At 39.2% G+C, this 26,158-nt stretch overlaps 2 protein-coding genes across 12 annotated transcripts in view; one reads left to right on the top strand and one right to left on the bottom strand.

The window, feature by feature from the left end:
* The window catches only part of ELMOD2 (ELMO domain containing 2), a 44,538-nt gene extending 33,440 nt beyond the window's left edge, over positions 1–11,098 (top strand). For all 9 annotated transcript variants that reach the window (XM_045055842.1, XM_003984986.6, XM_019828939.3 and 6 more), the window contains 2 exons: positions 601–734; positions 7,514–11,098. In XM_045055842.1, coding sequence (XP_044911777.1) covers positions 601–734; positions 7,514–7,659 — 280 coding nt within the window. In that variant the 3' untranslated portion in view covers positions 7,660–11,098. The remainder of the gene's footprint in view (positions 1–600; positions 735–7,513) is intronic.
* A 3,583-nt stretch (positions 11,099–14,681) lies between these two features.
* Positions 14,682–25,608, bottom strand: UCP1 (uncoupling protein 1). 3 transcript variants are annotated; one of them, XM_003984985.5, is made up of 6 exons: positions 22,331–22,599; positions 21,489–21,687; positions 19,785–19,985; positions 19,584–19,685; positions 18,154–18,334; positions 14,682–15,574 (listed from the first exon to the last, which is right to left on the bottom strand). In XM_003984985.5, exons 1-6 carry the CDS (start codon positions 22,454–22,456, stop codon positions 15,460–15,462), a joined length of 924 nt encoding a protein of 307 aa, XP_003985034.1. In that variant the 5' UTR covers positions 22,457–22,599; the 3' UTR covers positions 14,682–15,459. The 3 variants fall into 3 exon arrangements, with proteins under 3 accessions (XP_003985034.1, XP_044911775.1, XP_044911774.1); XM_045055840.1 differs by lacking the exons at positions 14,682–15,574; positions 18,154–18,334; positions 19,584–19,685; positions 19,785–19,985 and adding an exon at positions 25,151–25,608 and having other exon boundaries at positions 21,485–21,687; positions 22,331–23,217; XM_045055839.1 differs by lacking the exons at positions 14,682–15,574; positions 18,154–18,334; positions 19,584–19,685; positions 19,785–19,985; positions 21,489–21,687 and adding an exon at positions 25,151–25,608 and having other exon boundaries at positions 22,221–23,217.
* Between the last annotated feature and the right edge of the window lie 550 nt (positions 25,609–26,158).

Genomic DNA, 26,158 nt, shown 5'->3' with positions numbered 1-26,158 from the left:
CTCTTTTTCCTTACCCTATGTTCATCTGTTTCGTTTCTTAAATTCCACATGAGTGTAATCGTATGGTATTTTTCTTTTCCTGACTGACTTGTTTTATTTAGCATAATATACTCTAGCTCTGTCCACGTTGTTGCAAATGGCAAGATTTCACTCTTTTTGATGGCTAAGTAGTATTCCATAGTGTGTGTGTGTGTGTGTGTGTGTGTGTGTGCGTGCGCATGTGTGTGTACATACATACACACCACATCTTCTTTATCCATTCATCAGTCAGTGGACACTTGAGCTCTTTCCATAATTTAGCTTTTGTTGATAAAACTGCTATAAACGTCAGGGTGCATGTGCCCCTTTGAGTCAGTATTTTTGTATCCAAAGCTTCATTTTTACTTTCTTAGATTATATCCAGAAAGTCAACAGCCTCTAAAAGAACAGAAATCTTTTATCTATTCTGGTTTGTTTTTCTTAATAGGTAGAGATTATTATAGAATCAATACTGTATTATAAATGGATCAAAGTAACTTTTCACTGATTTCTTGCATAATTTTAAAGTTATTTTATGAGCTGTTTGGCTAGCTGGTATAACTGGTAATGTTTCTGACATAGGTATTCTTATGCAATAGTTGGAATCAACCTTACTGAGATGGCTTATAGCTTGCTAAAGAGTGAAGCTTTGAAGTTTCATCTCTACAACTTTGTTCCTGGTATACCGACAATGGAACACTTTCATCAGTTTTATTGTGAGTATTAAAATGACTTAAAACTAGATATTTCTAAGAGAATCTTTAAATCATTAGGAAGATATATAATTTAATATCTCTATTAAGTATATAACTTATGCTTTTATTTAGGGTCTTTGAAAAACAGGGAAATAATGGTAGATGGGTCCCCAAGAGTATTTTACCATCAGTTTCTATATTTGCTGAATAAAAAAATTCAGCAAGGCAGTTTTTTCACATATATGCAAATTTAGGATTTATGCAGTTTTTCTGTAGACATCCATTTTTGTAGTTAACTATAAAATGAATTTTCTCTCTTGAATACTGGTTAGTGAATGCTGCTGAGTCAAGGACAGGCCATTCACAGATTATTTTGTTAGTCTTGTAAGAAAATTTAAAGGAACGTTCCCCACCTCCTATCCCCACCCCACCCCCTTTTCAAGGCCAGGTTTTCTTGTATTAGGTTGGTGGTACTTAATAACTGTTCCTAATGCTGTCATTATTACCACTGTTCCATTAACTTTTATTGTGATGGTATTTGCACACTGAAGGTTTAATCAAATGAACTTATCTTGTGAAGCTGTTGCTCAGAGGCAAAGAATTTAAACCTAGCATAGTTTCCCATTCTACTTTTCTTGATCTTTTTGTGACACCTTTTGCATGCTGGCAGGATATAGGAAACTAGTTAGGTAATAAATTGCCGAATCATAACTTCTTCATCTCCATTGTTGGAGGTGTCATCCAAGTCTCTCCTTCACACAGCCTCCCCGGCCTTCACTTGATCTCTTACTCCCGGCGTGTCACTTCCTAAATTTCTCTTGCCTTTATCTACTTTTTCCCATCCCCCTTGTAACTGCATGACATCAGGCTTTTGTTACTAGATTACTGTTTTAGCTTTTTCACTAGTCTTTCTCTGATGACCTTCTTCCAGTTCTTCCACACACTGAAGATAGGACTATTTAAAATGAAAATCTAGGGGCGCCTGGGTGGCTCAGTCGGTTAAGCATCCGACTTCGGCTCAGGTCATGATCTCACGGTCCGTGAGTTTGAGCCCCGCGTCGGGCTCTATGCTGACAGCTTGGAGCCTGGAGCCTGCTTCCGATTCTGTGTCTGTCTCTCTCTCTGACCTTCCCCTGTTCATGCTCTGTCTCTCTCTGTCTCAAAAATAAACATTAAAAAAATAAAATAAAATGAAATAAAATAAAATAAAATGAAAATCTAATCGTGTTGCTCCACTACCTACAATTCTTTAAAAGGTTCCATTAGAAGGCCTTTCATAATCCATACCTTGGTAACTTCTCCAGGTTCATCTTCTGCCAAACACCAACTCCCCACAGTCTGAAATTTAGGCACCCTGGTCTTCTTTTAGTTGAGCAAATGTGTCGTGCTGTCTTTTGACTCTGGACCTTTCACTCTGCCTGGAGCACTGTTCTGGTCCCTCCTTTCTTTCTAGGTAATGCTACTCATCTTTCAAATCTCAGTTTAGACATGACGTTCTCAAGTCTTATCAGAGACTTTGTTCCTTCGGCTACCCATTTCTTTCTCTATTATTCTTCTCTTCTCCTCTTTTGAAATATTTTTATCAGAACTAGTGACCTGCTTTGGTATCTCCCATTCATTCATTCATTCATTCACTTGCTGTGTGTCAGATGCTGTTCTGGGCACTGGGGATATGGCAGAAATGAGGCAAAAGCTCTGCGTTTATGGAGCCTTCATTTTCCAAACCAAAACGAAACATTCCCTTATTGCGACATCTACCTCCAGTTACCACTCCCATTTATCTGCTCCCCTTCGTTGTTGAACTTTTAAAATAAATGCTTTTTTCACTTCCTAACTGCTCATCTTTTTTCTAACTCCAGTTTGGTTTCTCTCCCTACTACAGTGCTAAAACGGATTTTTTCAAATACATGAACCACTTTTTTGTTGCCAGATCCACTTGCCACCTGTTTTTTCTTTGTGTTATTTGATACTTTTAGCAGCACCAGGCTTAAACGCCCATGCCTTTCTTCTTGCAACCTTATCTAGGCTTTTCTGATGGCACATTCTTTTGTCTTTTCTCTGGCCCCAACTGACTCATCCATAGACTTTTTATGCTGAGCCTTCATCTACTCCCTTACTAAATGTAGGAGCACCTCAGAGCCCAGCCTTAGACTCCCTTCTGTCTTCAGCCCTTCATTCTATCTCCAAGTGGTTTTATCTAGTCCCCTGTTTGACATACCATATATGTACTAGTGATGCCAAAATGTACATCTTAAGGCCAACCTCTCTCTTTAGCCTCCAGCATTTGGATGTCCAGATTTTTTTTTTTTTTAATGGAAAAGGTTAAAGGATCTCATGGGGATGGGCACACAAAGTAGGAGTTGGTACAATGTGTTTTCAGATGGAGGGTCAGGTTTTTCAGGTCCCTAGGACCCCTGTCGATGATCTGCCTAGGGGCACTGGTTTCCTTTACCATAGCAGAGTTATCATTGTAGTTTTATTTATACACCCTCCTGGCCCTTCCTGACTGTACTGGAGATGTCTCTGTGCCTTGGCTGCTCCCAGATACAAATCGTGAAACCGGGTCAGTATAGCCCCAGCATACCTATCCATTAGTACAGACTCTAAGTCTGTGTGTTCATCCTATGAGCTGGGAAGAGACCCTTCCTTGCCTTGGGTCAAGCTCAGCCAGTCTCCTTTTTTAGGGGTTGGGCGTTTTGAACAGATTTTTATCCAAATCTGCATCATCTTTTCCCTGTTCTCCAGGTCTTATCTTTCATCTTGTTGCCAGGGAACTATTTATCCCCATTAGTCTTGTTTGATTTACTCCCTTAAACCTCTCATTGACTTTTAGCATAGTGTCTAGACTCCTGGGACTTCACTGATGGCCTCTGATAATTTGTTTTCTCTATGAAATATATGCTTGTTTAAAGATGCCAATTGAACATAAAACAAATATAAAAAGAAACAATCAAAAAATTCTCCCCTCCCCCAAATTAAACATTTTACCATATTCAAGTAAATGCAAAGTGTGGTAGGTAAGAACGCAGTGAAAAATGACTTCTGCCCAGTATTTTTGTCCCTATTTATGGGTAACACGAGCATCTTTGGATATTGTTGATCTCAGTGCCCTCAGCATCAACATCTTGTTTGGCTCCTGTCTAGGAAGAGCATCAAGGTAATATCTGAGATGCAAAAGTCATTATAGGACCTTCTCAGTTGCCTTGTTTTTATCAGTTCTAGATTCATAAGAGCTGTGCATCATCCTAGAAACAATTAAGCTTATGTTTCAAATTTCTTGGAACATTTAAAGCAAACACACACACACACACACACACACCTCTCTTAATCTTATACACTGGAGTTTCCTCCCCCAAATTGATTTTTATACCCTTTACTGTAAAGTTTTATGTCTTTTTTTAAAAAATCTTTATTTATTATTATCATTAATGTTTATTTATTTTTGAGAGAGAGCACACATTGAGCGGGGGAGAGAGAGGGGGACAGAAGATCCAAAGCGGGTTCTGTGCTGACCACAGAGAGCCTGACGCGGGGCTCAAACTCACGAACTGCAAGATCATGACCTGAGCCGAGGTTGGATGCTCAATCTATTGATCCACCCAGGTGCCCCAAATGCTTATTTTTTGAGAGAGAATGAGCAGGGGATTGGCAGAGACAGGGGGAACAGAAGACCCAAAGTGGCCTCTGTGCTGACAGCAGAGACCTGATGTGGGGCTCTTACTCAAGCTCTGTGAGATCATGACCTGAGCCGACAGTTTAACTGAGTCACCCAGGTGCCCCTGAAGTTTTTTGTCTTAATTAAGGTTTTATTCTTATATTCTTTATTTTTAGATATTCTTTTTAGATACTCTTTTAGATATTCTTTTTTAGGTATTTAAATATTCTTTATTTTTAAGAGCATATTCTAACTAGAAAATAATTTCAAACCTTATTTGTTGGGGGACTGGGCCCAGTTCATTTGCACAAATCAATTCCAAGGTCAAAGTTTTTGTGTAGAATAAAGAACTGTAAAGAGATTAGCTTTCACATATATTATTTCTCTGTGATATATCTCCATCTCCCATTCCCCTCGTTATCCCTACTGCTTTTTTGTTGGTGTTACTGTTCTCTATAGACAAGGCTGGAAACACGTGAGTGCCAATTCAGTTTCTTAGCTCCATTGTCACCCTTGTGTTGTATGTCAAAAATGCAAGCAGATATCCAGTGTCACCTGAGTGGTTTGGTGATTCAAAAAAAAATAACTCAAGTTTGTATAACAGAAAAGTTATGGCTCAATAACAACTTTATTGAGGTATAATTTATATACCACAACATTCACCCATTTCAAGTGAACAATTCAGTGAGTTTTGGTAAATTTGCTGAGTTACACAACTAACACCATAGTCCACTTTTAGAACATTTTTATCATCCCAATAAATCCCTCATGCCAGTTTACAGTTAATCCCTGTTCCTATGGTTACCTTCTTTTAACCCCTTTTGGAAAACCTTAAGTGCCCCTGTGGCTTTGGTCAGGGACAGTAAAAGCATACGGGGAATTTTGAGGTTAGAAATTTTGTATGGTGTTTCTGTTGAGTCTAGTGTTTGAAACCTCCTAGAGGCAAAACAGCAATAGATGTGCTTTGTGGACACAACTCTTTTCCATCCGTTTCTGCAAGGCTTTCAGAGTCTTACAAGGCCCTGTCAGCCCTCTGTAATTTTGTTCTCATCTCCTGCAGTTTCCTGGTGTCTCATTAAATCAGTTTAGCCATTATAGTCTCAGTCTGGTCTTTCTCTGAGACCAGTTTACATTATAAACCAACAACTCAGTTCTGAAGCAAGAAATTGCTAGTACCTTATACTTGAGCAGTTTGTTCGAAACCTAAATACTCATTTGCTTAGGCAGTAATGAAAAGCAATTTAGAGGACTTACAAGAATGGTAAATAGATGAGATATAATTGCCAAATATAATTAAAACAAAAATATCAAGTTTGCATAGATGTCTTAGTTTTCATACTACCCAACATATTAATCTCCAAATTTTTTATTGTATGTCCCTATCAATATATTGGGAGTAGGCATGGGGGGGAGCACAGGTTCAATTTATATATGAATGTATAATTTCTATAGATGTACTATTCTAATGTATGCACAAAGTAAATTTTGAATGAAATGAAAATTAAAAACAATGCCACTTAAAAATAAGTACAAGATTACCATTCTCAGTTTGGCTTTTGGGAATGAAAAGCCCTCTGCTCAAAGAGGCCTTATTCTTTGCTGTTCTCATATATCCTAGTTAACAAAAATCTGTTTTATCATATCAAGAGATTACTCTGAAATCTTTCTTAAATTGGCCTTCTTATGAAGTGATATTTCAATGTTGAAATGTCATGGGTCTTAACTGTTAGTATTTGCTTTATGACTAATTTCTAAAATGGAATTCACTTTTTTTCATACTAAGTGATTATGATAATCTAGCCACACTTTTATGTAGTCACTGTCTTTCCCTCCCCTCCTCCATTTATCTGAAATAAGTCACTTCTATCCCTTATTAAAAATCCTCTCAGAAGAGGAAATGAGATTCTGGTGGATACAAAGTCTAATTTATAACATAATAGAGACCACTTGCAAACTATATGATTTGGGCAAGTTACTTAAGCTCTCAGGGCACCTGGCTGGTTCAGTCACTAGAGCATGCGATTCTTGATCTCAGCATCATGAAGTTCTAGTCATCATGGGAGTTCTAGTCCCATGTTGGGCATAGAGATTACTAAAAAAAAAAAAAAAAAGTAAAAACTCTCTGTGCCCCCCATTTCTTCATCGGTAAAATGGGAATAACAATACCACATCATAGGCTTGCTGGGAGAGTAAATACACACATGAGCAAGTGGTGAGCATGACTATAGTAGCATTTGTTAAATACATATATTTGGTTGAATCCAAATATGGTTCAAGAGTGATTTTAAATTCACATTTTTTGCTTGTAAATGTATCTATTTAGGTTTTTATTTTTATTATGTACTGTTAATACTTTGAGGGTTAACTTGGCTACTGTCATGAAGATATTGAAAAACAAAAACATTAAGCCTACTATTTAGAGTTTGTGTATACTTTTTTTTTTTAGTGTATATGCTGCTGAAGCAAGCACTGTGTATTCTTTTTAAAAAGAGAAGATGTTGATAGTTCATTGAAGAAAGTAGAAATAATTATTAGATTTATAAATCAATAGAAAACGGCTTTTGTGTACTTTATCCTTGTCTAATGTCTTCTTGTTATTTCAGATTTTTTGTTTACTTGAGGGGGGGTGGGGAGAGAGAGAGAAAAAGAGAGAGAGAGAGGGGGGTGGGGAATCCCAAGCAGGCTCTGCACTGTCAGTGCAGAGCCCAACGAAGGGTTCAAACTCACGAACCGTGAGATCATGACCTGAGCTGAAATCAGGAGTTGGACGCTTAACCAACTGAGCCACCCAGGTGCCACATTTTCTCATTACTTTCATATTTGTGTCTCAGGGGTCTCTGGGAATAACTTTTTTTTCCTATTCCCAAGGCATCTTTTGACAGTACTGTATCTCTTACATTTGAGGGATTTTATTGATACTTGAGACAAACAGTAAATATGCTAAATATTTTATTGAAATTCCTGCTTATTTTGAACAAAAATATTTCTTACAAGGTTTTTCAGGTTTCTAGTAGTTTAATATGATTCCTGATTATTGTATTTTAATATATAACTTAAAGGATGGTCCTGTACTTTAAAATGAGGTGGTTTGGTTGTGATTTCCCTACTGAGACTATATTTATGTTTTGTTTTTCTTTAACCGCAGGTTACCTTGTCTATGAATTTGACAAGTTTTGGTTTGAAGAAAAGCCAGAAAGCATTATGTATTTCAACATGTATAGAGAGAAGTTTCATGAAAAGATTAAAGGACTCTTACTGGATTGTAATGTATCACTTACTTTAAAAATATGAATCATCCGTAGTATCTTCTATTTCTACCACATTTTGCACACACAACAGAATTTATATGTTGTAATAGAAAGTATCTGATCAATTACACTCCTTATATATAATTTCCTACAAAAAGATTTCAGAAATTCTATTTAAGAAAGCTAGTGGACAATCAGTGTATGTTTACAGTTGTTTATACACTGTTTTCCAAAGGTACCTTATCCTTCCAAAGATCCCTTCTGTAGAGTCCTGTGAACTACAGTTTGGAACTTGGGACTTAGCCCATGTAGTGTAAAAGTACAAATCAGGTATTTGTATTTAATTGGTTGATTAAAATGTGTAAGAATCAGTTTTGATTTTTATGTGTTGTACTATCAAGTCAGTATCGTAACCTTTCAAAGCTCTTTTAAGATTTTTTTGTGTTTTAGTTTGGAGATGATTGTTCTTTCTCTTTGTCATGTTTTCTTCCTAGGTTAATTAACAGGAAGAGTAGTTCTTCATGGTTTTCTTTGTTTGCATCTCAATCACATGCCCTAATGTTGCTTCATTAGTAGCAAAAAGCATTGATATGTCAGACAGGATAAAGAATCATGGCCTCTTTTTTTTTTTGGTTTCCCTGATTATTTAGCATAATGGATAATGAGAGAATGACAGTATTGGTGACTAGCTTTTTTGTTTCTAAATACTACACTTTAAAATATCACAGTGGTATTTTAAAGCTTAAAAGCATTTTCTCATCTTCAGTTATTTGCTTTTCAGTCAGTTGTAGAAAAGAAGAATAATGCTCGGTGTGAAGGCCTTTTATGAGGCTTCTCTGCCTGTGAGTGTTTATGAAAAGAGATGTATTGGCTAAGAAAATCTAGACTGTATTCAAAGGACAGTGGCTATTTCAATAAAACTGTCTTTGAACTTATACAAAAGGAAAATTTAAAGCTTTTCAAAAATACTGGTGAAACATCATTGGCTTATTTTATTTATGATTAACTGTTGCTTCTTTTTGCTTTGCCTCCATGGTGCTTCTGGATAATGGTATATGGACTTTATGGGTATTCTTTGAGTTAGTGGTCTGTGGGATTCAAAAGTAGCCTGAGGATGATGACTGTGCATTTCGTATAGCTTTATTCTCCTAAAATCTCAGGAGGGCATCGAGTGCTGTCAAAGATTATATAGTGATGAGCTTCTCATGGGAATGATTTCTTCCTTGTGTGTTTTAGGCATTTGTACTCCTAGCAAAACTAAAAGAGTTTAAAGATAGGTTTGTCTGATCACTAAGTTCTTAAATCCTACAGAAACCGGCCTATTAAAGACATATTTTAAATATGATGAGAGTTAGCCCATCTTTAAATGTGTATATCAGGTGCTTAAGGACTGACTCATGTGGTAGCAAGACCCAAGACTTTCAGTGTTCGTTCATGTCTCTTGACAGACCTCTTTCTGTAAACTTGTCAGAGAGGTAAAAAACATCTGAGTGGAAAGTAACAGATGCAGTGTTGTATAGCACACACATTGAAAGCGCAGCATCAAAACTATTACTTTCTCAACAGGATAAAACACGTAAAACTTGGGTTCGCTTTATTATTGACTGTGGTGGTTTAGTGTCTCCATATCACAGGCATTTAAAATTGGTTTCTTGTAGGAGACTTCTAAACCCTGGGATTATCTCAGTTTTTTCTTTATGCTTTCAGTGCATTAGTTTCTAGCTCTGCAGTTCTAGGAGATGTAGCAAAATCCTGGTAAGGATCAGGTGCTAACCATTAAAGCTCATTTTATAGTGTTTACTATTACATGGAAAGCAGTTCTGTTAGTCTTTTAATGTTTATGCTGAAAATTCTTACCTTTATATTTTAATCTTTCAACAGCTGAGGTCTTGAACTGATTTAAACCTTTGTCAGTATGCTTAATAAAGAATGACACAAGTATGTATGGAAGGGAAAACTTTTTAAAGTAATCAAGTTTTTCACTTTCTATGGAGGAAAAACACTTTGTAATAATGTTTTGAGAACGTCATTTGAAAGTTTGGTCAGTAATATGTTCTTTAAATCCATCACTGTTTGTACAATATAGATATTGTCCTGCTTTTGCTTTAGATACTCAATAACCATTTCAGAAGCTCTGTAGTGAATTGGTCTAAAAGATACCAATAAATTCTAAAGTTTGAAGTCTGGAAGCCAAGCTAAGCGTCCCCACTTGTAAATTAGAATGTAACATAGTGACATACATGAAAAAATATAATTGTGTCTCCTGTCCTATTTTTCCTTGCTTTCAGCATATGTGTGTTAGAATTTTATGTAGTCTTAAAATCCATGTTTAGAATCTTCCCTGTTTCTGTAATAATGAAGAAAATACCAAAGTAGTGATAGAATTGAAGTAGCAGGAAAATTATGTTTGTTTTAGCATCAGAAAAGTGAATCGATGTTAAAATCAATTTTTGTATATGCCAGATCAAAGAGAGCGTGCCAGTGACGAGAATGGTGTAAAAATAGAATTATACTGGTCGTAGTTCAAGTATGTTCTGAAAGACAATCTTTAGGGAAATGGGAGAATCAGGGGATATCAGTATGTCAGTGAACCTAGATCAGCCTCTCTTTGTATATAAATATGGTGATATAGTTAGATACAAAAATCAGTGTCTTACTGGCACCAGTTTAGAAAACAGGATCTTTTTCTTAAAAAATGCCCATCCTGATTTTTTTTCTACTTTAACAGCTACTTGGATTTGTATGTATTTTCCTATGTGAAAAATGTATGTACTCTTCATTTTTATTCCAGTATTAATAATTGTTTAAATACTGTTTCTCCCCTTTGCATTCAGCGAAATAGAACTTGGTCAAAGATTTGCTCAAAGGAGCAGCGTTACGTGAGTGGAAAGTGGAATTCTCGTTTCCAGAGCAGAAAAGATTACACACTATCATGGCACAGAAGAGAAGTTTGGCTTGGAGGGCAATAATGTTTAGAATTAATGATCAGGGGCCAGCAGCTATTTTCTCAGGATAAATGGTCCACCTAACTTCTCTCTGAACAAGTCTGGGGAGGCTTCCTTTCCATTTTCACATTTATGAACCTCTCCACACAAGCAGATTTTTAACAAAGACGAAGGGACTTATTAAACATCTGAGAGAAATCATGAGTGAGCTGGTTCTTTTTTTCTGGCCTCACCTTTTGACAAGAAAAAGTTTAAATGTAGTTCAGGTAAGACCTAACTATTATAGGGCAATCCTTTTTTTTTTCTTTCTTTCTTTTTTTAATTATAGGGCAATTCTATGGTTCTGTTAATGTATTAAAAAAATAAGCAGTGGCTTTCCCTGGGGGAAAAAGTGCTGGTTGTCAACTTAAAGAAATCGATTTTTGTCTACTTTGGATAAAACAATTAACTTCATATGTAAAAGCAATAGTTTAAATGTGATGTCATTTTGTTCAGAATGTTGTGAACAAATAAAAAAGTGTGTCAAAATTGTTACAAGCCGCTCTGCTAATCCTTCTGTCTCTTCCTATCCTCCCCATCCCTTACTTAAGCCATTTATGTTCATGAAACAGTGACTTCCTTATTTAACCCTTTAATCATGTTCCTATAGGGTAAATCAGAATACACAGAAAATTTTTATTTTTGTGACTAACTCATCCACTAATTACCTATTTAAGATGTTATTGGGTAACAACAATTGGTTATGAGACCAGAAAAGAGCTGGAAAAAAAAAGAAAAGAAGCTACCACTCCCACAAAGGATTCTTAAAAAGGATAGGAATAATTCATACTGCACTGCAGTGTGCTTTTCTTAACTTTACAGTGTATCTTAGATACATTTTTATATTAATACATAGCTTCCTTATTCTATTTATTTACAGCTGCAGAGCATTCCTCTGTGTGTGTATCATTTTGAACTAAACAAAAGTACTACATATGGAACTGGTTGGATTCAGCAAATGAACTTTATTAAAGCTAATACTAATTATAGCTTTAAAATGTATGTATTAGAAAAAAGTGGCTGAAAATTAAAGACAAAGCAGTCATCTCAAGGAGTTTGGCAAAGATCAAAATAAATGTAAAGAAAATAAAGAAGGAGATATTAAAGGTCAGAGCTTAGATGCATGGAATAGAAATGCATACAATAGAATCAACAAAAGTAAAAATCTGTTGCCTGGAAAGACTAATAATACTGATTAACCTTGGTGAGATAAATAAAGAATAAGGGGGACGCCAGGCTGGCTCAGGTCAGTTAAGCATCCAACTCATAAATTCAGCTCAGGTTGTGATCCCAGGGTCGTGGGATGGAGCCCGATGTCGGGCTCTGTGCTGAGTACGTAGCCTGCTTGGGATTCTCTCTCTTTCTCTCTCTCCCTGCCACCTGTTCATACTTCCTCTCTCTCTGAAGTAAAAATTTTTAAAAATTTTAAAGAATAAGGAAGAAAATAATGATACCAAGAATTGAGTGTGAAACATCACTACAGATCCTGCAAATACTGGAAAGAAAATGTATTGAGGATAACCTCAAAAATTTGAAAATTGAGATGGGATATAAACATTTCTAGAAAAATATAACTTACCAAAACAAAACTGTACTGTACAAAAAGAAATAGGGAATCAAAAAGTCCTAGCACTATTAAATGGATTCAGTAATTAAAAACCTTTCCATTAAAAAACCTACAGTTCCGTGTAGCTTGCACTGGTGAGTTAACACATTTAACAATAAAATGGTAACAATTTTCATAATCTTTTCTAAATAATGAAGGGTGGACACCCTATAATTCATGAGACTATCATAATCTTGATGACTCAACCCAACCAGGACAGAACAAAAAAGAATAATTATATGCTAATGTCACTTTGGATGCAGTAATCCTAAATAAAATAGAAGTACACTGAAATCCAGAAATATATTGAATTTCATATATTACATAATAAATAATGAACTGCATATAGATCTGCTGTTTTAATGTGTGATCAATTGTAGCTCAGTTGGGTTAATTCCCAGAATAAAATTAATGAAATTTGCCACGTTAATATTTGAAAATCACATGATGATCTTAAAAGTCGCAGGAAAAGCATTTGATAAAAACTCGACATCCATTCATGTTAAAAACATAGCAAATGAGAAATAGGGGTTACCTTAATTTTACAAAATGTGTCTTTATAAAATAAACCCTAGCAAATATATTTAACGGTAAAATGTCTGGATCAGAAATAAGAAAGGGTGTCACCACTTGTATCAGTCAGCTTTTGCCACAGGAACAATGCATAACAACCAATCATACAAAAATCTTAGGGGCATACAAAAAAGCATTTCCTCCTCACACGTGGGTAGGCCAACCAGGCAGCTTTGCTAATCCCAGCTGGATTCAGCTGGCCTTAAATATAGGTCGTGGGTTTGCTTCTTGTCAGCTCCATGTGACTTGTGCGTCTGGGACCAGTGGGCTACCTGAGGCATGCTCTTTATACGGTGCAGCAGAAGCACAGAAACAACAAGCCCAGTGGCTCAAAGGTATTTCAGGCCTTTGCTAACATCATGTCCACCAATGTTCGCTTGGTCATCTAGCAGGTCACATGGACAAGTCCAACATCAATGAAACAGCGAAATATACTCTATTAGGAAGGGGTAAGGAGTGAACATTTGACGAGTAATCCAAATCGTCACAGCACATCTGTTCAAAGTTGTGCTAGAAGTCCCACCTGGTGCTGTAAGACAAGTGGATGGAAAGAAAGAAAAGTGACTATTCATAAGTGATACATGTACATAGAAAATCCAAGAGAATTGATCAGGTATCAATGGTAGAGGAGGAATCAAGGGTGATCATTTATCAAGGGTGAGGGATTCTGGCTAAACCTATTCAGCCTGATTTTTTGCTAAAACTGAGCTCTTGAAGACATGCCTAACAATGGCACTTCTTGGGAAAACACGGCTCAGAGGAGCCTGATTACAGTTTGGTCAAAGGGGAGCATCTTGTTACTACTGCCTATTGCCTGAGCAAGATTTCAGCAAAGAAATGAAGTTTTATGTTTTCTTCCTAATCCTTGACAGAAATATGCAGCTGTAAGGTGGTGATCTTTCATCATTTGGATTCCCCCAGAATCAGACCAAAGAAGTGTCATTCATGTAGGAGGTGATCCCAGGAAGTGCTGGTAAGGGAGTGGGGAACCGAGGGAGGGAACTGAAGTCCTCCCATTAAGGGTATTTTGTATTAAGTAAAATAACACTGTGTGTAACTGGATTCTGAGCCCTTGGATGCGGGTGAGGGGTGACTCCATCTGAGGATAAGGGGACTGAAGTATTTATACACCAACTCCCATCAGTTATTGGGCAAGGGCCCTCCCAGGGGTGTGTTATTTTCCCTGCACTTCTAGCATGCCGTGCACAGGTGTGCAAAGATGGCTCTGATGGCCAGAAGACCCTGTAGAGGTGCTGACATGACAATAGGTAGTCAGGCCCATGTGTGCTAAAGTGGTGAGAGCAGGGTGACGGGTGAGGGATATTAAAGACATTTGCTACAAGACACTTTTGCAGGTAACAACAGGGGAAATAAGCACCAGGGAAAAACCTCATCAAGTCAAGGGGAAAAAGACAACAGTAGATAGAACATGGAGCCGATAAAAACAAATAGAATGCTGCCTGACAGCCTGTGGGCTTCCTGGACCTTGTGTCATTCCTTGTTTGGGGTTGAAAACAAGCTTGGACCATGCCTTATACTTTGTAAATCTCTTGTTTATTCTCTCCCTGTCTCTTCGGCACTCCCTGTCTCTTCGGCACTTTCATGTAGGCATGAAAAAAAGGTTACTGCAGGTGTTAATAATGAATTTAGCTTTGCTGGAAAGATGCCATGAAGATTCATTTTTATCCCAGTAGAAATCTAAGACTGTTCCTGTATCTAACCAAAGGTACCTTCTGGCTCAAAAATGCTGTAACTCTGGGATAGATACCACGATTCTAAAATTTTTTTTAATGTTTATTTATTTTTGAGAGAGAGAGAGAGAGAGAGAGAGAGAAGGGGAGGGTGGATCAGAAAGAAAGGGAGACACAGAATCTGAAGCAGGCTCCAGGCTCTGAGCTGTCAGCACAGAGCCTGACATGGGGCTTGAACTCACAAACCATGAGGTCATGACTTGAGCCAAAGTCAGACGCTCAACTGACTGAGCCACCCAGGTGCCCCGACACCACCATTCTAATAACAATAGGCCCAAATGATTATAGTGACTTAGATTAGAAGTTGTTAAAAGTGCCGTAAAATATAGACTCTAAAAATTAAAAAAAAACTAATAATTACATTTAAAGTAAGTTTCTGCCTATTGGTTCTAAAGACCTTCACTTGTTATTGGACCACTTTGTAGTCTAGGTGAACTGCAAGTCTTAGATTCAGATATAGGTCCAAAACGGCAAACCTTTAAAGGTATTAACAGTTCTTTATTGAATATATTAACTTACAATTGGGTTAATAAGTTAAAAGGAAACATTAAATATTTATAAACCTAAAATGCACCGCTCCATTTGCCTCTTCTAGCAACCTGAATTATAATTAAAACATATTAAAGTTCTTCGTATCCAATCGTAAGACCCCAGCCCTCCCCAAACAGGCAGATTCAGTCATTTATCCGGACACTGCATTTGCCAGGGTGCATACTGAGTGTTTTGTTTTCTCCCTCTTAAAACACTGAGAATAAAAGTCACAAGAAATAAATACAATTTTTTCTTTAAAAAGTCCAAAACTCAATTAGTATTCCTCTATCTTTTTAGGGTGAAATAAAATGAGTAGGTTCTGTTTGTTTTGGATTTTAATTATCTGGTCAGTCAGCACAGATTCCCACCATTGTGTTACATCCTTTTCCTGAAGACGATTATGTGGCACAGTCCATGGTCTGCCTTGACTTCATCAGTTCCCGCTTCAGCTGTTCAAAGCACACAAACATAATGACGTTCCAGGATCCAAGTCGCAAGAAGGAAGGTACAAATCTAGGAAAGTGCACATCACCATTCTCTGAGTTTGTTAGAATTCTTAAAGTTACTGCGGCACAGACAGCTTATGCTTCTCACTGTGCCACTCTTCTCAAATAAAGGCCCTTAAAGGTAGCTATTTTTCACCCTTCCCTACTGTGCACCTAAAATAATATTGTCTAAAACTTCTTCAAAACAACAAAACCGAGGTGCTCACATCTAGACACATACATACACAGCCTTCACTCCCTCCAAAGCATGTCTCATTCCTGAAGGGGCATTTTCCAATAACTCCCCTTTTTTGAGGGGTGGGGAAAGTTCTGCTTTGTTTTGCTCTGCTTTCTGGATGGGAGATAGAAACTGTTGAAAGAGGAAAAGGAGAAAGCAAAGAAAAAGTGATGAGTAAGTGGACCGACCATTTTCCAGAGTGAAGAAATTCGTGCTGTCCAGATCTTGGCAATTCTTGTCCTTAAACTGTCAAGAGACTAAGTGCATTTTTTGGTTTTGCTTTTTGTGGGGTGTGTGTGTGTGTGTGTGTGTGTGTGTGTTATGTTTAAGAATTATGTCAAACTGTGCAGACCAAATGATTGACTTCAAATGCCTGTTTGCAGCAATGAGATATTCCAGAAAAAGATGTCATTAGTTAAATCTGCCTTGGATAGATTTTTTAAAGAGATCTGGCCTATAAAAATCAGACCCCCAAGGTTTTTGTGTGTGGTTTTGTTTTTTGTTTTGTTGTGTTTTGTTTCGGTCTCAATACATTTCTTCTGACTCCTGGATGGATGTGTGTGTGTGTGTGTGTGTGTGTGTGCATATTTTAATTACATATTTTAAATGTTCATAAGTCTACCATTTTACCATTTTAAGTGTGTAGTTCAGTAGCATTAAGTACATTGTGAGCAACCACTGCCCATCTCCAGAACCTTTTGGTCATCCCTAACTGAAACTATACATATTAAACAAGAATTCCCTGTGCTCCTACCTCCCCCAGCCTCTGCTGACCACATTCACTTCTGTCTCTATGAATCTGACTACTCTAGATGCCTCATATATGTGAAATTACGCAACATTTGTCCTTCTGGGGCTGGCTCAATTTATTTAGCATAATGTTTTCAGGCTTCATCCTTGTTGTCACATGTATCCCCAAAAGGTTTTAAATTTGAAAAACAAAATATTGTTAAATGGTTAATGGTTGATAACTGATATATCCATTCTAAATTTTGTAATGTATTTCATTTGTATTAACATATAAGTGCTGATTATGGTGAATTGTGGTAACCTTGTGGATAATGTGATTGGTGCATCTATGCTTTTGATAAGGTTTGAGGCATTGCCTTACAATTTTAAAGGGTTATAGAATGTTGTTATATTATCACTAGTTTAGTCCTTATGAAGTATATCCATAAATTAGTTCACACTGTATTTTCTTAGGAAGGTAGTTTCCAATATAATATTGCTCAATGGGAAATGGGATCTACACGATACTAGTTTCTAGGTGAGTATAATAATTATCTAAGCCACACCATTTTCTGCATCACTTTTCCAGGTCAGTGGCAATGATTTTTCTCTACTTTTACTTTAATACAGTCTAAAACTCTGAGTCCATCAAGTCACAATAGTGAAAATTCCAGCTATCGCACTACTGGATATTTACCCAAATATAAGAAAGCTAATTCAAAGGGATACATGCATCCTTGTGTTTATAGCGGCATTATTTACAATTGCCAAGATATGGAAGCAGCCAAAGTGTTCATGGATAGATGAATGGATAAATATGTGGTACACACACACACACACACACACACACACACACACACACACACTGGAATATTACTCAGCCATGAAAAGAATGAAATCTTGCCATTTGCAATGACATGGATGGAGCTAGAGAGTATAATGCTAAGGGAAACAAGTCAGTCAGAGAAAGATAAATACCATATGGTTTCACTCATAAGTGGAATTTAAGAAACAAAAAAGCAAAGGGAAAAAAATAAGACAAAGACAAACCAAGAAACAGACCCTTAACTATAGAGAACAAACTGATGGTTACCAGAAGGCGGGTGGAGGATGGGTTAAAAATGTGATAGGGGAGAAGGAGGGCACTTGTGATGAGCGCCGGGTGATGTATGGAAGTGTTGAATCACTATATTGTACACCTGAAACTAATAGAACACTGTACATTAACTGGAATTAAAATAAAAACTTGAAATTAAAAATATTTTTAAAAAATTTAAATAGTAAAAATCACATCCTGTTTTCTCTTATTCCTCTATTACACTTTCTCTCCACTTTATAGTTCTCTAGCCCTGATCAGGCAAAATCCCATCTACGTTTCCAATAGACTGGGACCAAGTGAGAGGTCACTGATTTTAAGTGAGCTTCTGATCAAGGCTGAGAAACTTTTAATATCACAGTTTTTAATGTTCTGGCCCAGTGTTGGAGGATTGGAGATACTTATGGCAAGGAAAAATAGATACTAAGTATACTGCATAGACAAAGGCTGGTCAGCTATATGTCAACTATTTGGACGAGACAGCACCCCAAAACACATAGATACTGTGAACACAGCATTACAGATAGAGAAGACCATATCCTACCCTTTGAAAAAAGCCAGTGGTCCTTCTTTAGTGAGCATTGTAATTGCACAGTTGGGCACACTTGTGTACTGTCCTGGTGGAGAATTAACAAATCTGGTTTTTACCACATCCACTGGAGAGGACAGAACAGTTGTGCAAAATCCAGCGATGAGAGCTGACACAAAGTGGCAGGGTAGGTCATCTAAAACGGACCAATGAGACAAGTCAGCATCAGACTTTTGGAAGAAGCTTCTAGTTTTCAGTTCTCTATCAGATCCTTATAAACTTAGTGATATCAGGAGACCAATGTGGATGTCTGATAAATAAAATATACTAAGGAAGGTTATACTTAGCCTTACCAAAAAGACAGCAAATAGTACCTGGCACAGTGGATTGTAAATGCTTTAGGAAAATAACCTGTCAGTTTTCTCTGTGCCCTTAGGATATGAGACAAAGCCTGATACATAAGCATCTAATAATTTTTTAGTGTGAGGCGAACGTGATAACCACTACACTATGGAAATGGCCTAATAATTTTTTTAGTGAATTAAAGTCATTGTTCAGGGAGAATTTCAATGTCTCTAGAACCTGTTAGAATATTTTAGGAACCTATCCAATGGTACTACATTTTGGATAAAAACACTGATGAGCTCCTTATTTAACCAGCTCATTTGGATACAGTGTGGGATGGACTCACCTTCTGAATTATGCTATATAAAGAATAAGATGCCAACAAAGTCCCATATATTAGTATTAAATGAGAATAATGCTGATTAAGAATATAGTTGCATTTTCTTTTTGTTGTAGCAAAACATCTAATATTTAGAGTTTGGGTTTTTTAGATTTTTTTATTTTATTTTATATTTGAGGGAGAGAGAGAGACAGAGCATGAGCAGGGGAGGTACAGAGAGAGAGGGAGACACAGAATCTGAAGCAGGCTCCAGGGTCCAAGCTATCAGCACAGATCCGGACACGGGGCTCAAACTCACGAGCAGTGAGATCATGACCTGAGCCGAAGTCGGACATTCAACCGACTGAGCCACCCAGGTGCTCCCCCCACCCCTTTTTTTTCTTAAAAACTCTATCTAATAGGGGCACCTGGGTGGCTCAGTCGGTTAAGCATCTGACTTCAGCTCAGGTCATGATCTCACGGTTCCTGAGTTCAAGCCCTGCATTGGGCCCTCTGCTGACAGCTCGGAGCCTGGAGCCTGCTTCAGATTCTATGTCTCCCTCTCTCTCTGCCCCTCCCCTGCTCTTACTCTGTCTTTCTCTCTGTCTCTCTCAAAAATAAATAATCATTTAAAAAAAGTTATATCTAATGTTCAAAATTACTTAATTTTTTAAAAGAGAGAACTGTTACAATTAGGGGGTCCAGTACAATGTGGCTGGAGAAGCTCCAGGATGAAATTGTAAATGCACAGACCTGGTTGTTATCTACAATAGGAAGTTACCTGCTAGTAGTTTGTTTTTCACGAGGGCCTCCTTCATTAGATCATATGTAACTATCTCTGTACAATTGATGATGACATTTCTCGTCAGATTGGGAGTAGTCCCTGAAAAGAAGAAAATGTTTAATAGCTCCAGTATACAATAAAGTGGTAATTGAATACATGTGTTTTAATAATTATAAAATTCACCTTAAAGTCAGTTACCTTTCCAAAGGCCTGTCAGGCCTTCTGTTGTTGCTATAATTCTGTAAGCATTGTAAGTCCCGGTGTATCGGGGTTTGAGACCATGCAGATGGCTCTGCGCTTGAAGTCTGACCTTCACGACCTCTGTGGGTTGCCCTATGAATACTGCTACTCCTCCAGTCGTTAGACCAGCTGAGATCTTGCTTCCTAAACCAGCTGTTGCTATTCAGAGAGAAAAAATATTTATCAAGCAAAAATTAAAAAAAAAAAAACAAAAAAACAAAACAAAAAACCAAGACCCAGAATGCAACTCTGTCTTTTTAATTTTAGTAGTTAGTATTATTGTATCTTTATATCTTTTCTATTTCCCCAATGCTTGTGATGATCATGCACTAAGTATGTGCTAAATCACTATAGGCTAGAAACCTCAAAGTTGACTAGAATTTTTTAAAAAATAAAGACTTTGAAGCACCAAGAAACACAATACTTAGTTCTTTCCTATATTTGGCTCTCTTTTTCTGTATATCCCAACTGGGAGGAGACACCAGTCACCAGGGAGGCTTAACCTTCCTCTCATCAATGATGATGTTAATTATTGGACTTTGAGGTCTTAGGAAAATCCCAAGTGGGCAAACGGCCCCCGTATGGGATGTCAAGTGGTATCAGGCTATGAAGGGTTACAAAGGGAACAACAACAACAAAAAGAAGTGAAAAAAAGTGATTTTTGATATAAAATTTTGAAATCTTTTAGCCTAAGTTACTCAAGACAGATATTATTTAATCAACTATAAATAGTCTTGGAGCCCTCCTCTCCCACCCCCACCCCCACCCCCATGCTCATTCCCATAATTAAAGTATAGATCAAAAACATTTACTCATCAAGGGCTTTCTCAGTCATTCTGTTTCCTAATCTGTAAAATAGAGACAATAACATCTACCTCATAGAGTCACTGTGTCAGTTAAAATAATATCAATTCAGCACTTAACACACTAACCTGCATATAGGAAGAACAGCAATTCTTTTCCTAACTGTATGATTGTACTCTTTTCTCATCGTGCTTGTCTAGGAGCTGAACATACAATAGATAACCATCTTTTAAATTGGCAAGCTTAAGTCCGCTGTAGTCCTTCCTCACCACTGCACCTGACTCGGTTCTCTGGTCTTCTCTAACACTGGAGACCTGACAAGGAAACTCTTAAAGGAAACGAGTTTTTTCCTGTCCTCTCAACTCTCCTCATGAGGTCTGATCTTCTTCCCTTCAGACCAAAGGGTTTCGAGTTTGTTGCATGCCAAAATTTCCAAGAAACTTGTGAGAACATAGATTCCCTGGTCCCAACCTGAGCAATTCAGATTCGGAGGACAAGGCAGTCCTCAGCACTTGGGAGTTTTAACATGCTCCACTGGTGTTCCTGAGAGACTTCACTGTTTGGAGAACTTTGACTTAAATGTTATTTTGCAGCCCATCCATCTTCTCCAGATGGATATCCAAATGAGGCCCCAAATATCTAGGATCCACCGAGTGATTTTTACAAGTATAAATCTGCATCTGAAAACTGGATTTTGCACACTTTTCTTTCCATGAACGGTGAGTACCAAGCTAATATTGGATGCTTCCTTGACAATTTGTTATGAGGACCACTACCCTGCATGTAACATTGCTTGACCAGAGCTGGGCTCAGGGCATGTCTTTCTATCTGTCCTTCCCAGGAATGTTCCCTGCTTACTTTCTTTCCCTGCGCTGAAGAACTCCTGGACGGTGTCATAGAGGCCGATCCTAAGAGAGGCAAAGCTTATTTGTCTCTGGAGGCCAGCAGGCAGCCCACTATAGAGTTTCATCGGTCCTTCTGTTTTTGCCAGAGTGGTGATTGTTCCCAGGACACCTCTGTACTTAATGGTGCTGGAGGTCTGGCATTCGCCTTGGATCTGGAAATGAGAAAGGACAGGTCAGAGCGAAGTTAAAATTGAGTAAGGGGATCCTAACTGGTGAGGAAAGAACGAAGACTGGCCATAGGTGGTCCTCGGTGGAGGAGAAACTTTAAGCCAAGATTTTTCCGGCTGTGTTCCTATTTTCAGTTCCTTTTCCCTTTTCAGCAACGTCTCCCTATATATCTCTGTATCTCTCTAGCTATGTATATATGCAGAGAGATCAGCTATAATGTACATTTTGAACATTCCCACCCTCCCTGTATAAATTCTCCAGGACCCCTAAGTGGCAGATGCGAATGCGACCCCTCCAAATTAAGGAAGGCAAAGAGCCTGGCTTGTAAACTGGGAGAGGCTGGTAGTGTTAGCCGTTAGAACACTTAATACACCCTAACTTTGGGGGCTTTGGCAGCAGACATGGTCAACCTGTCTTCCGTGGCTTCTTGTGGTTCTTCCGTTACTCTCAAAGCATTCCAGTTTCCCACCCTAATTGCATCCAGTGCTGTGACAATGCCGCACCATTTGTTAAGGGGCCGACGGCCGTGCCTTGAGAAGGGGTGGTTAAACCAAAGCGCTTGTCAAAGGGACGCACAGAATAGATGTCCTCCCTCTCCTTGCGACACGTCCCCATCTCGCTCGCTACCTGTAGCCGGACTTTGGCCGTGTCCAGCGGGAAGGTGATCACATCCGCCACACAGGCCGCCACGCCAGCAGAGAAGATCTTGACCGCCATGGTCGGGGGCACGTCCGAGGCTGTCAGGCCCACCATCTTCGCTCAAATTGCGGAGCGACGAGCGGGCGCAAGGACGAAGGACTCGGGCCCCCGCAAGGTGGAATTTCTCCCTGCCTCTCCTCCCCTGTCCCGCTGGGACAGCAAACCGGCTTCCTGACTTCAGAGAGGCGGAGGAGGCTCGCAGCTTGGGCGGCGCGCGGGCAGTGGCTGCAGGTGGAACCGGGCGCACCTCTCGTCTTCCCTCCCTCGCGCCGGGGAGGACCAAGGCTCGCTGTCTGGAAGCTCCCGTGCGCCCTGCCAGCGCCGGGTGACTTATATAGGCAGCCGCTCGGGGGCTGCGGCTCGCCAGGTCTCCGCAGACCAGGGGTGGACCTGGCTGGGGCGTGCCCTGGGGCGCCAAGTCCCTCCCACCCGCATCCTCGCCGCGCGCCTGGAGAGCCGGCTTCCACCCCGAAAGCAGTCGCCGCGCACCTAGCATTCTGCGCCCTGCGCCCTGCGTCCGGCACTTCCGAGGGAGGGCGCACCGCAGCAGGCACCAGCCCCGGTCCCAGCTGGGGCCGGGAGCAGGTGCGGGCTTCCTAAACAAGCGCGATCTCGGGGACTCTGGTAAAAGGTCCTGCCGAGCTGGGAATTCACCCAAGCAAGAGTGGAGCGCCCCTTGTACCTTCGGGCGCCCTGGGAACCTTGCAGGCATCCTCTCGGCGTCCTTTCCTCTCTTTTTAACTTTTCATCCTCCTTTCTTCTTTCCAACCACCAAATCCAGACCCGGGAAAATCCAAGGCAGGAACCAAGAACACCTTGAATTTTAAGAAGAAATAAAGTGTTTCGTTTGAACGCTTTTTGCAGAGGATGTCAAATGAGATCACTGACATTCTAGAAAGCAAATAGTAAATTGCTAATGCACTCTATGAAGCGAGATATAACTTGCTCCTTTTACTTTCCTTTCTTAGGACAGGGCGGTGGAAATGACACCGGCAGATCCCTTGGCTCCAAGGGGCAGTTCTTCTGATCTGGCTTGGTCATCTGGACTCCCACTTTTGCTTCCTTCTAGTAAAATATGGTTCCAGAGACATCCCAGGTGGGAAATCTGTTGCTAGCTTACCTACAGTGATAAATTAAATGTTGCAATGTGTCTTTGTTCCTGCTCCTACCCTGTGCAAAGCTGTATTGTGAGCATTCATTTATTCTTTTGGTTCAGGAGTAGGGAAAATAGGGTACAGAGCCCCTAGAGAATGATTTCCAAATACTCTGTATGAACAGGTTGTGTGCCCTGTGCTAAAAGCCTTTCTAGAGGACTTCCAAGAGAGGACATGGCTGAGAGATATTGAGGAAGTCAATGGTAAAGGTAGGGTGGGCTCTGAATAAACAGAAGAAGACAGTGGTTTTCCTCCTCTGCAAACACCTGCTGAAATAGAGAGCAGTTGAGGCAAGTAGGTGGCATATACAAAGGCAAAGACTTGGGGAAAGCAGGGTGAATGTATGGGGATGTGTTCTGTTGACCTGCCTGAGAAAAATGGGTGATGGGGAGAAGGAGAGAGGCAGGGTATGACGTTGGTAAAAGATGAAAATGTGGAAGCCAGACATGGCCAGCTGAGGGCTGATCCTGAGAGTCTATTCCAAATGTGTGTTCATGTTATCACTTCATGCCTGTGTAGTTCTTTACAGATTGTACATGTTGTATTTGATATGGTAGACAATACAGCTTTGTGACTGGTTTGATATAGAGTCAAAGATTTTTCAGAGATGACTCTAAGTTTAAGAACATGGATAGTAGTGGGGCGCCTGGGTAGCTCAGTCGGTTAAGCATCCGACTTCAAGTCAGGTCATGATTTCACCCCCGACTTCAAGTCAGGTCATGATTTCACCCCCGCAGACCAGGGGGGGTGGACCTGGCCGGGGCGTCCCCCCGGGCCGTGCTTGTGGGTTCGAGCCCCACTTCAGGCTCTATGCTGACAACTCAGAACCTGTAGCCTGCTTCAGATTCTGTGTCTCTGTCTCCCTCTGCCTCTCCCCTGTTTGCACTCTGTCTCTTTCTCTCTCAAAAATAATATGATAAACATTAAAAAAATAAAAGAGCACGGGTAGTAGGCTCAGTGATGGTGCCAGCTGATTGTCATGAGACAGTTGGTAAGGAGAGGTGATTTTAGGGGCAAGAAGATGAGATTAACTTTTAAAGTCTTGGAATTATTTGAAGAGAAGAGTGTTTATCATAGGTAAAAAGCTACCATAGGAAGCTACATATAACCTACTAAAAGAGCAAGAAATCAGAGCTGGGAGGTATTTCGGAGACAGCAATATGGATGCAATGAGAAAGGGTACGCTTTAAATGGGAGTGAGTACAACAGGATTGGGCCAAGTGGTAGGGGTACCCAGAGTTATGGTCTGGGAAGAATGGTCTTGTCAAAGGTAAAATTCGTAGTGTGTCCAGTCATGGAGCCATGATATTAGAGACTATAATTTAAGGAAGGGTGGGGTCTCGACTAGCGTGAAATTTAGAAGATGTGTCAAAAGAGGACAAAAGTGAAGAAAAGCCTATTGAATCTGGCTCTAACACTATCGGTCATCTTAGGGAGTGTGCTGTGGTGGAGTCATTAGGTTGAGGCTGATGGCTAAGCAGAGATCGAGAATGTTCAGTATAGTGTGACTAAGTGTCTAAGAGGGGGACACTTTTCCTTGGTGACTCTAGTGAACATCTGCTATCAACTGGTTAGTCCCCAGCTCACAACTCACCCCTTCTGAGAGGCCCTTGGAAGGAAGTAGGAGAAAGTTTGCCTCAGGTCGGAGAGAACAGTAGGGTAGAGGGTGGCGTCCCCAAGGTCAGACTTCTCTCCTGGCACAAAGACGAAGAGGTGAAGAATAGGTCAGTGTGACCAAGGGTAACAGCCCTTTTATGACGTGGATAAGGAATGGCAGCGAGTTCTTAATGTACTAAATTCCTATTTCCTTTTTGAAAATTTAGAGCAACATTTACAACTGTACTTGCTCAAGCTGTGGCCAATCAGGAATCACCGAACAAATGTCTCTATATTACGTAAAAAAAGATAACGCTGTGCATTTGAATACTGTTCTACACTTTCCCATAATTCTGTCACTAACCACCAATAGGAAACACTGTGTTGTAGTTCTATAGATAACTGTGCAAATGACAGAAGAGACGATTCATAAAAAAAGAAATACAAATTTTAAAAATAGAGGTGATATATTTAATGTCATTGATAAAGAAATGTACCTTTTTCACCTAATAAATTAATACCCTATCTCTACCAAAATTATAATTATTACCACATTGACATGTATATTTTCATAGTATAAATTTAATCTTATAAATATACATAAATAATGAGTTAATTACAAACTGTGAATGGTAAAAGCATGGTAATTATAATATCAGTACTATATTAATGACAGCATTGTAAATTTGCACAGTTCTTTTAGAAGACAGTTTGGCAGTATGCAATGAGCAAAGACAACATCCATGTCCTTTGATCTAATGATTCTTCTTCTGGATACCTTCCCTAAAATAATTAGCCAAAATGTGAAAAAGCCATATATAGGATGATGCTTAGTGCAGTCTAGTATGTGTAAGAGCAAAGTAGTGGGGGTACCTACATCAGTTTGTCTCACCTGGGTTTGTCAGAAGAATCATGCATATTAGTGACCCATAGGTGTCCACCTGTGTGCAGCGATACGTAAATGGAAGGAGAGACTGCCCTTGGGAATTGGGAAAGTAGGGAGAGG

Source organism: Felis catus, chromosome B1 (assembly GCF_018350175.1).
Source record: "Felis catus isolate Fca126 chromosome B1, F.catus_Fca126_mat1.0, whole genome shotgun sequence".
NCBI lineage: Eukaryota > Metazoa > Chordata > Mammalia > Carnivora > Felidae > Felis > Felis catus.
Note: the sequence above shows the minus strand (reverse complement) of the source record. Positions and strands in the feature narration are given on the sequence as shown.

Bases quoted from the DNA above. Each gene is read 5' to 3' on its own strand.
- UCP1 (XM_003984985.5), bottom strand. From the start codon at position 22,456: ATGGTGGGCCTGACAGCCTCGGACGTGCCCCCGACCATGGCGGTCAAG. The intron at 19,686-19,784 runs GTAACTGACTTT...TCTTCTTTTCAG, and splicing joins CCTGACAGGCCTTTGGAAAG to GGACTACTCCCAATCTGACG. The intron at 15,575-18,153 runs GTAGGATATGGT...GCACTTTCCTAG, and splicing joins CCACTGGCTTTTTTCAAAGG to ATTTGTACCTTCCTTCTTGC.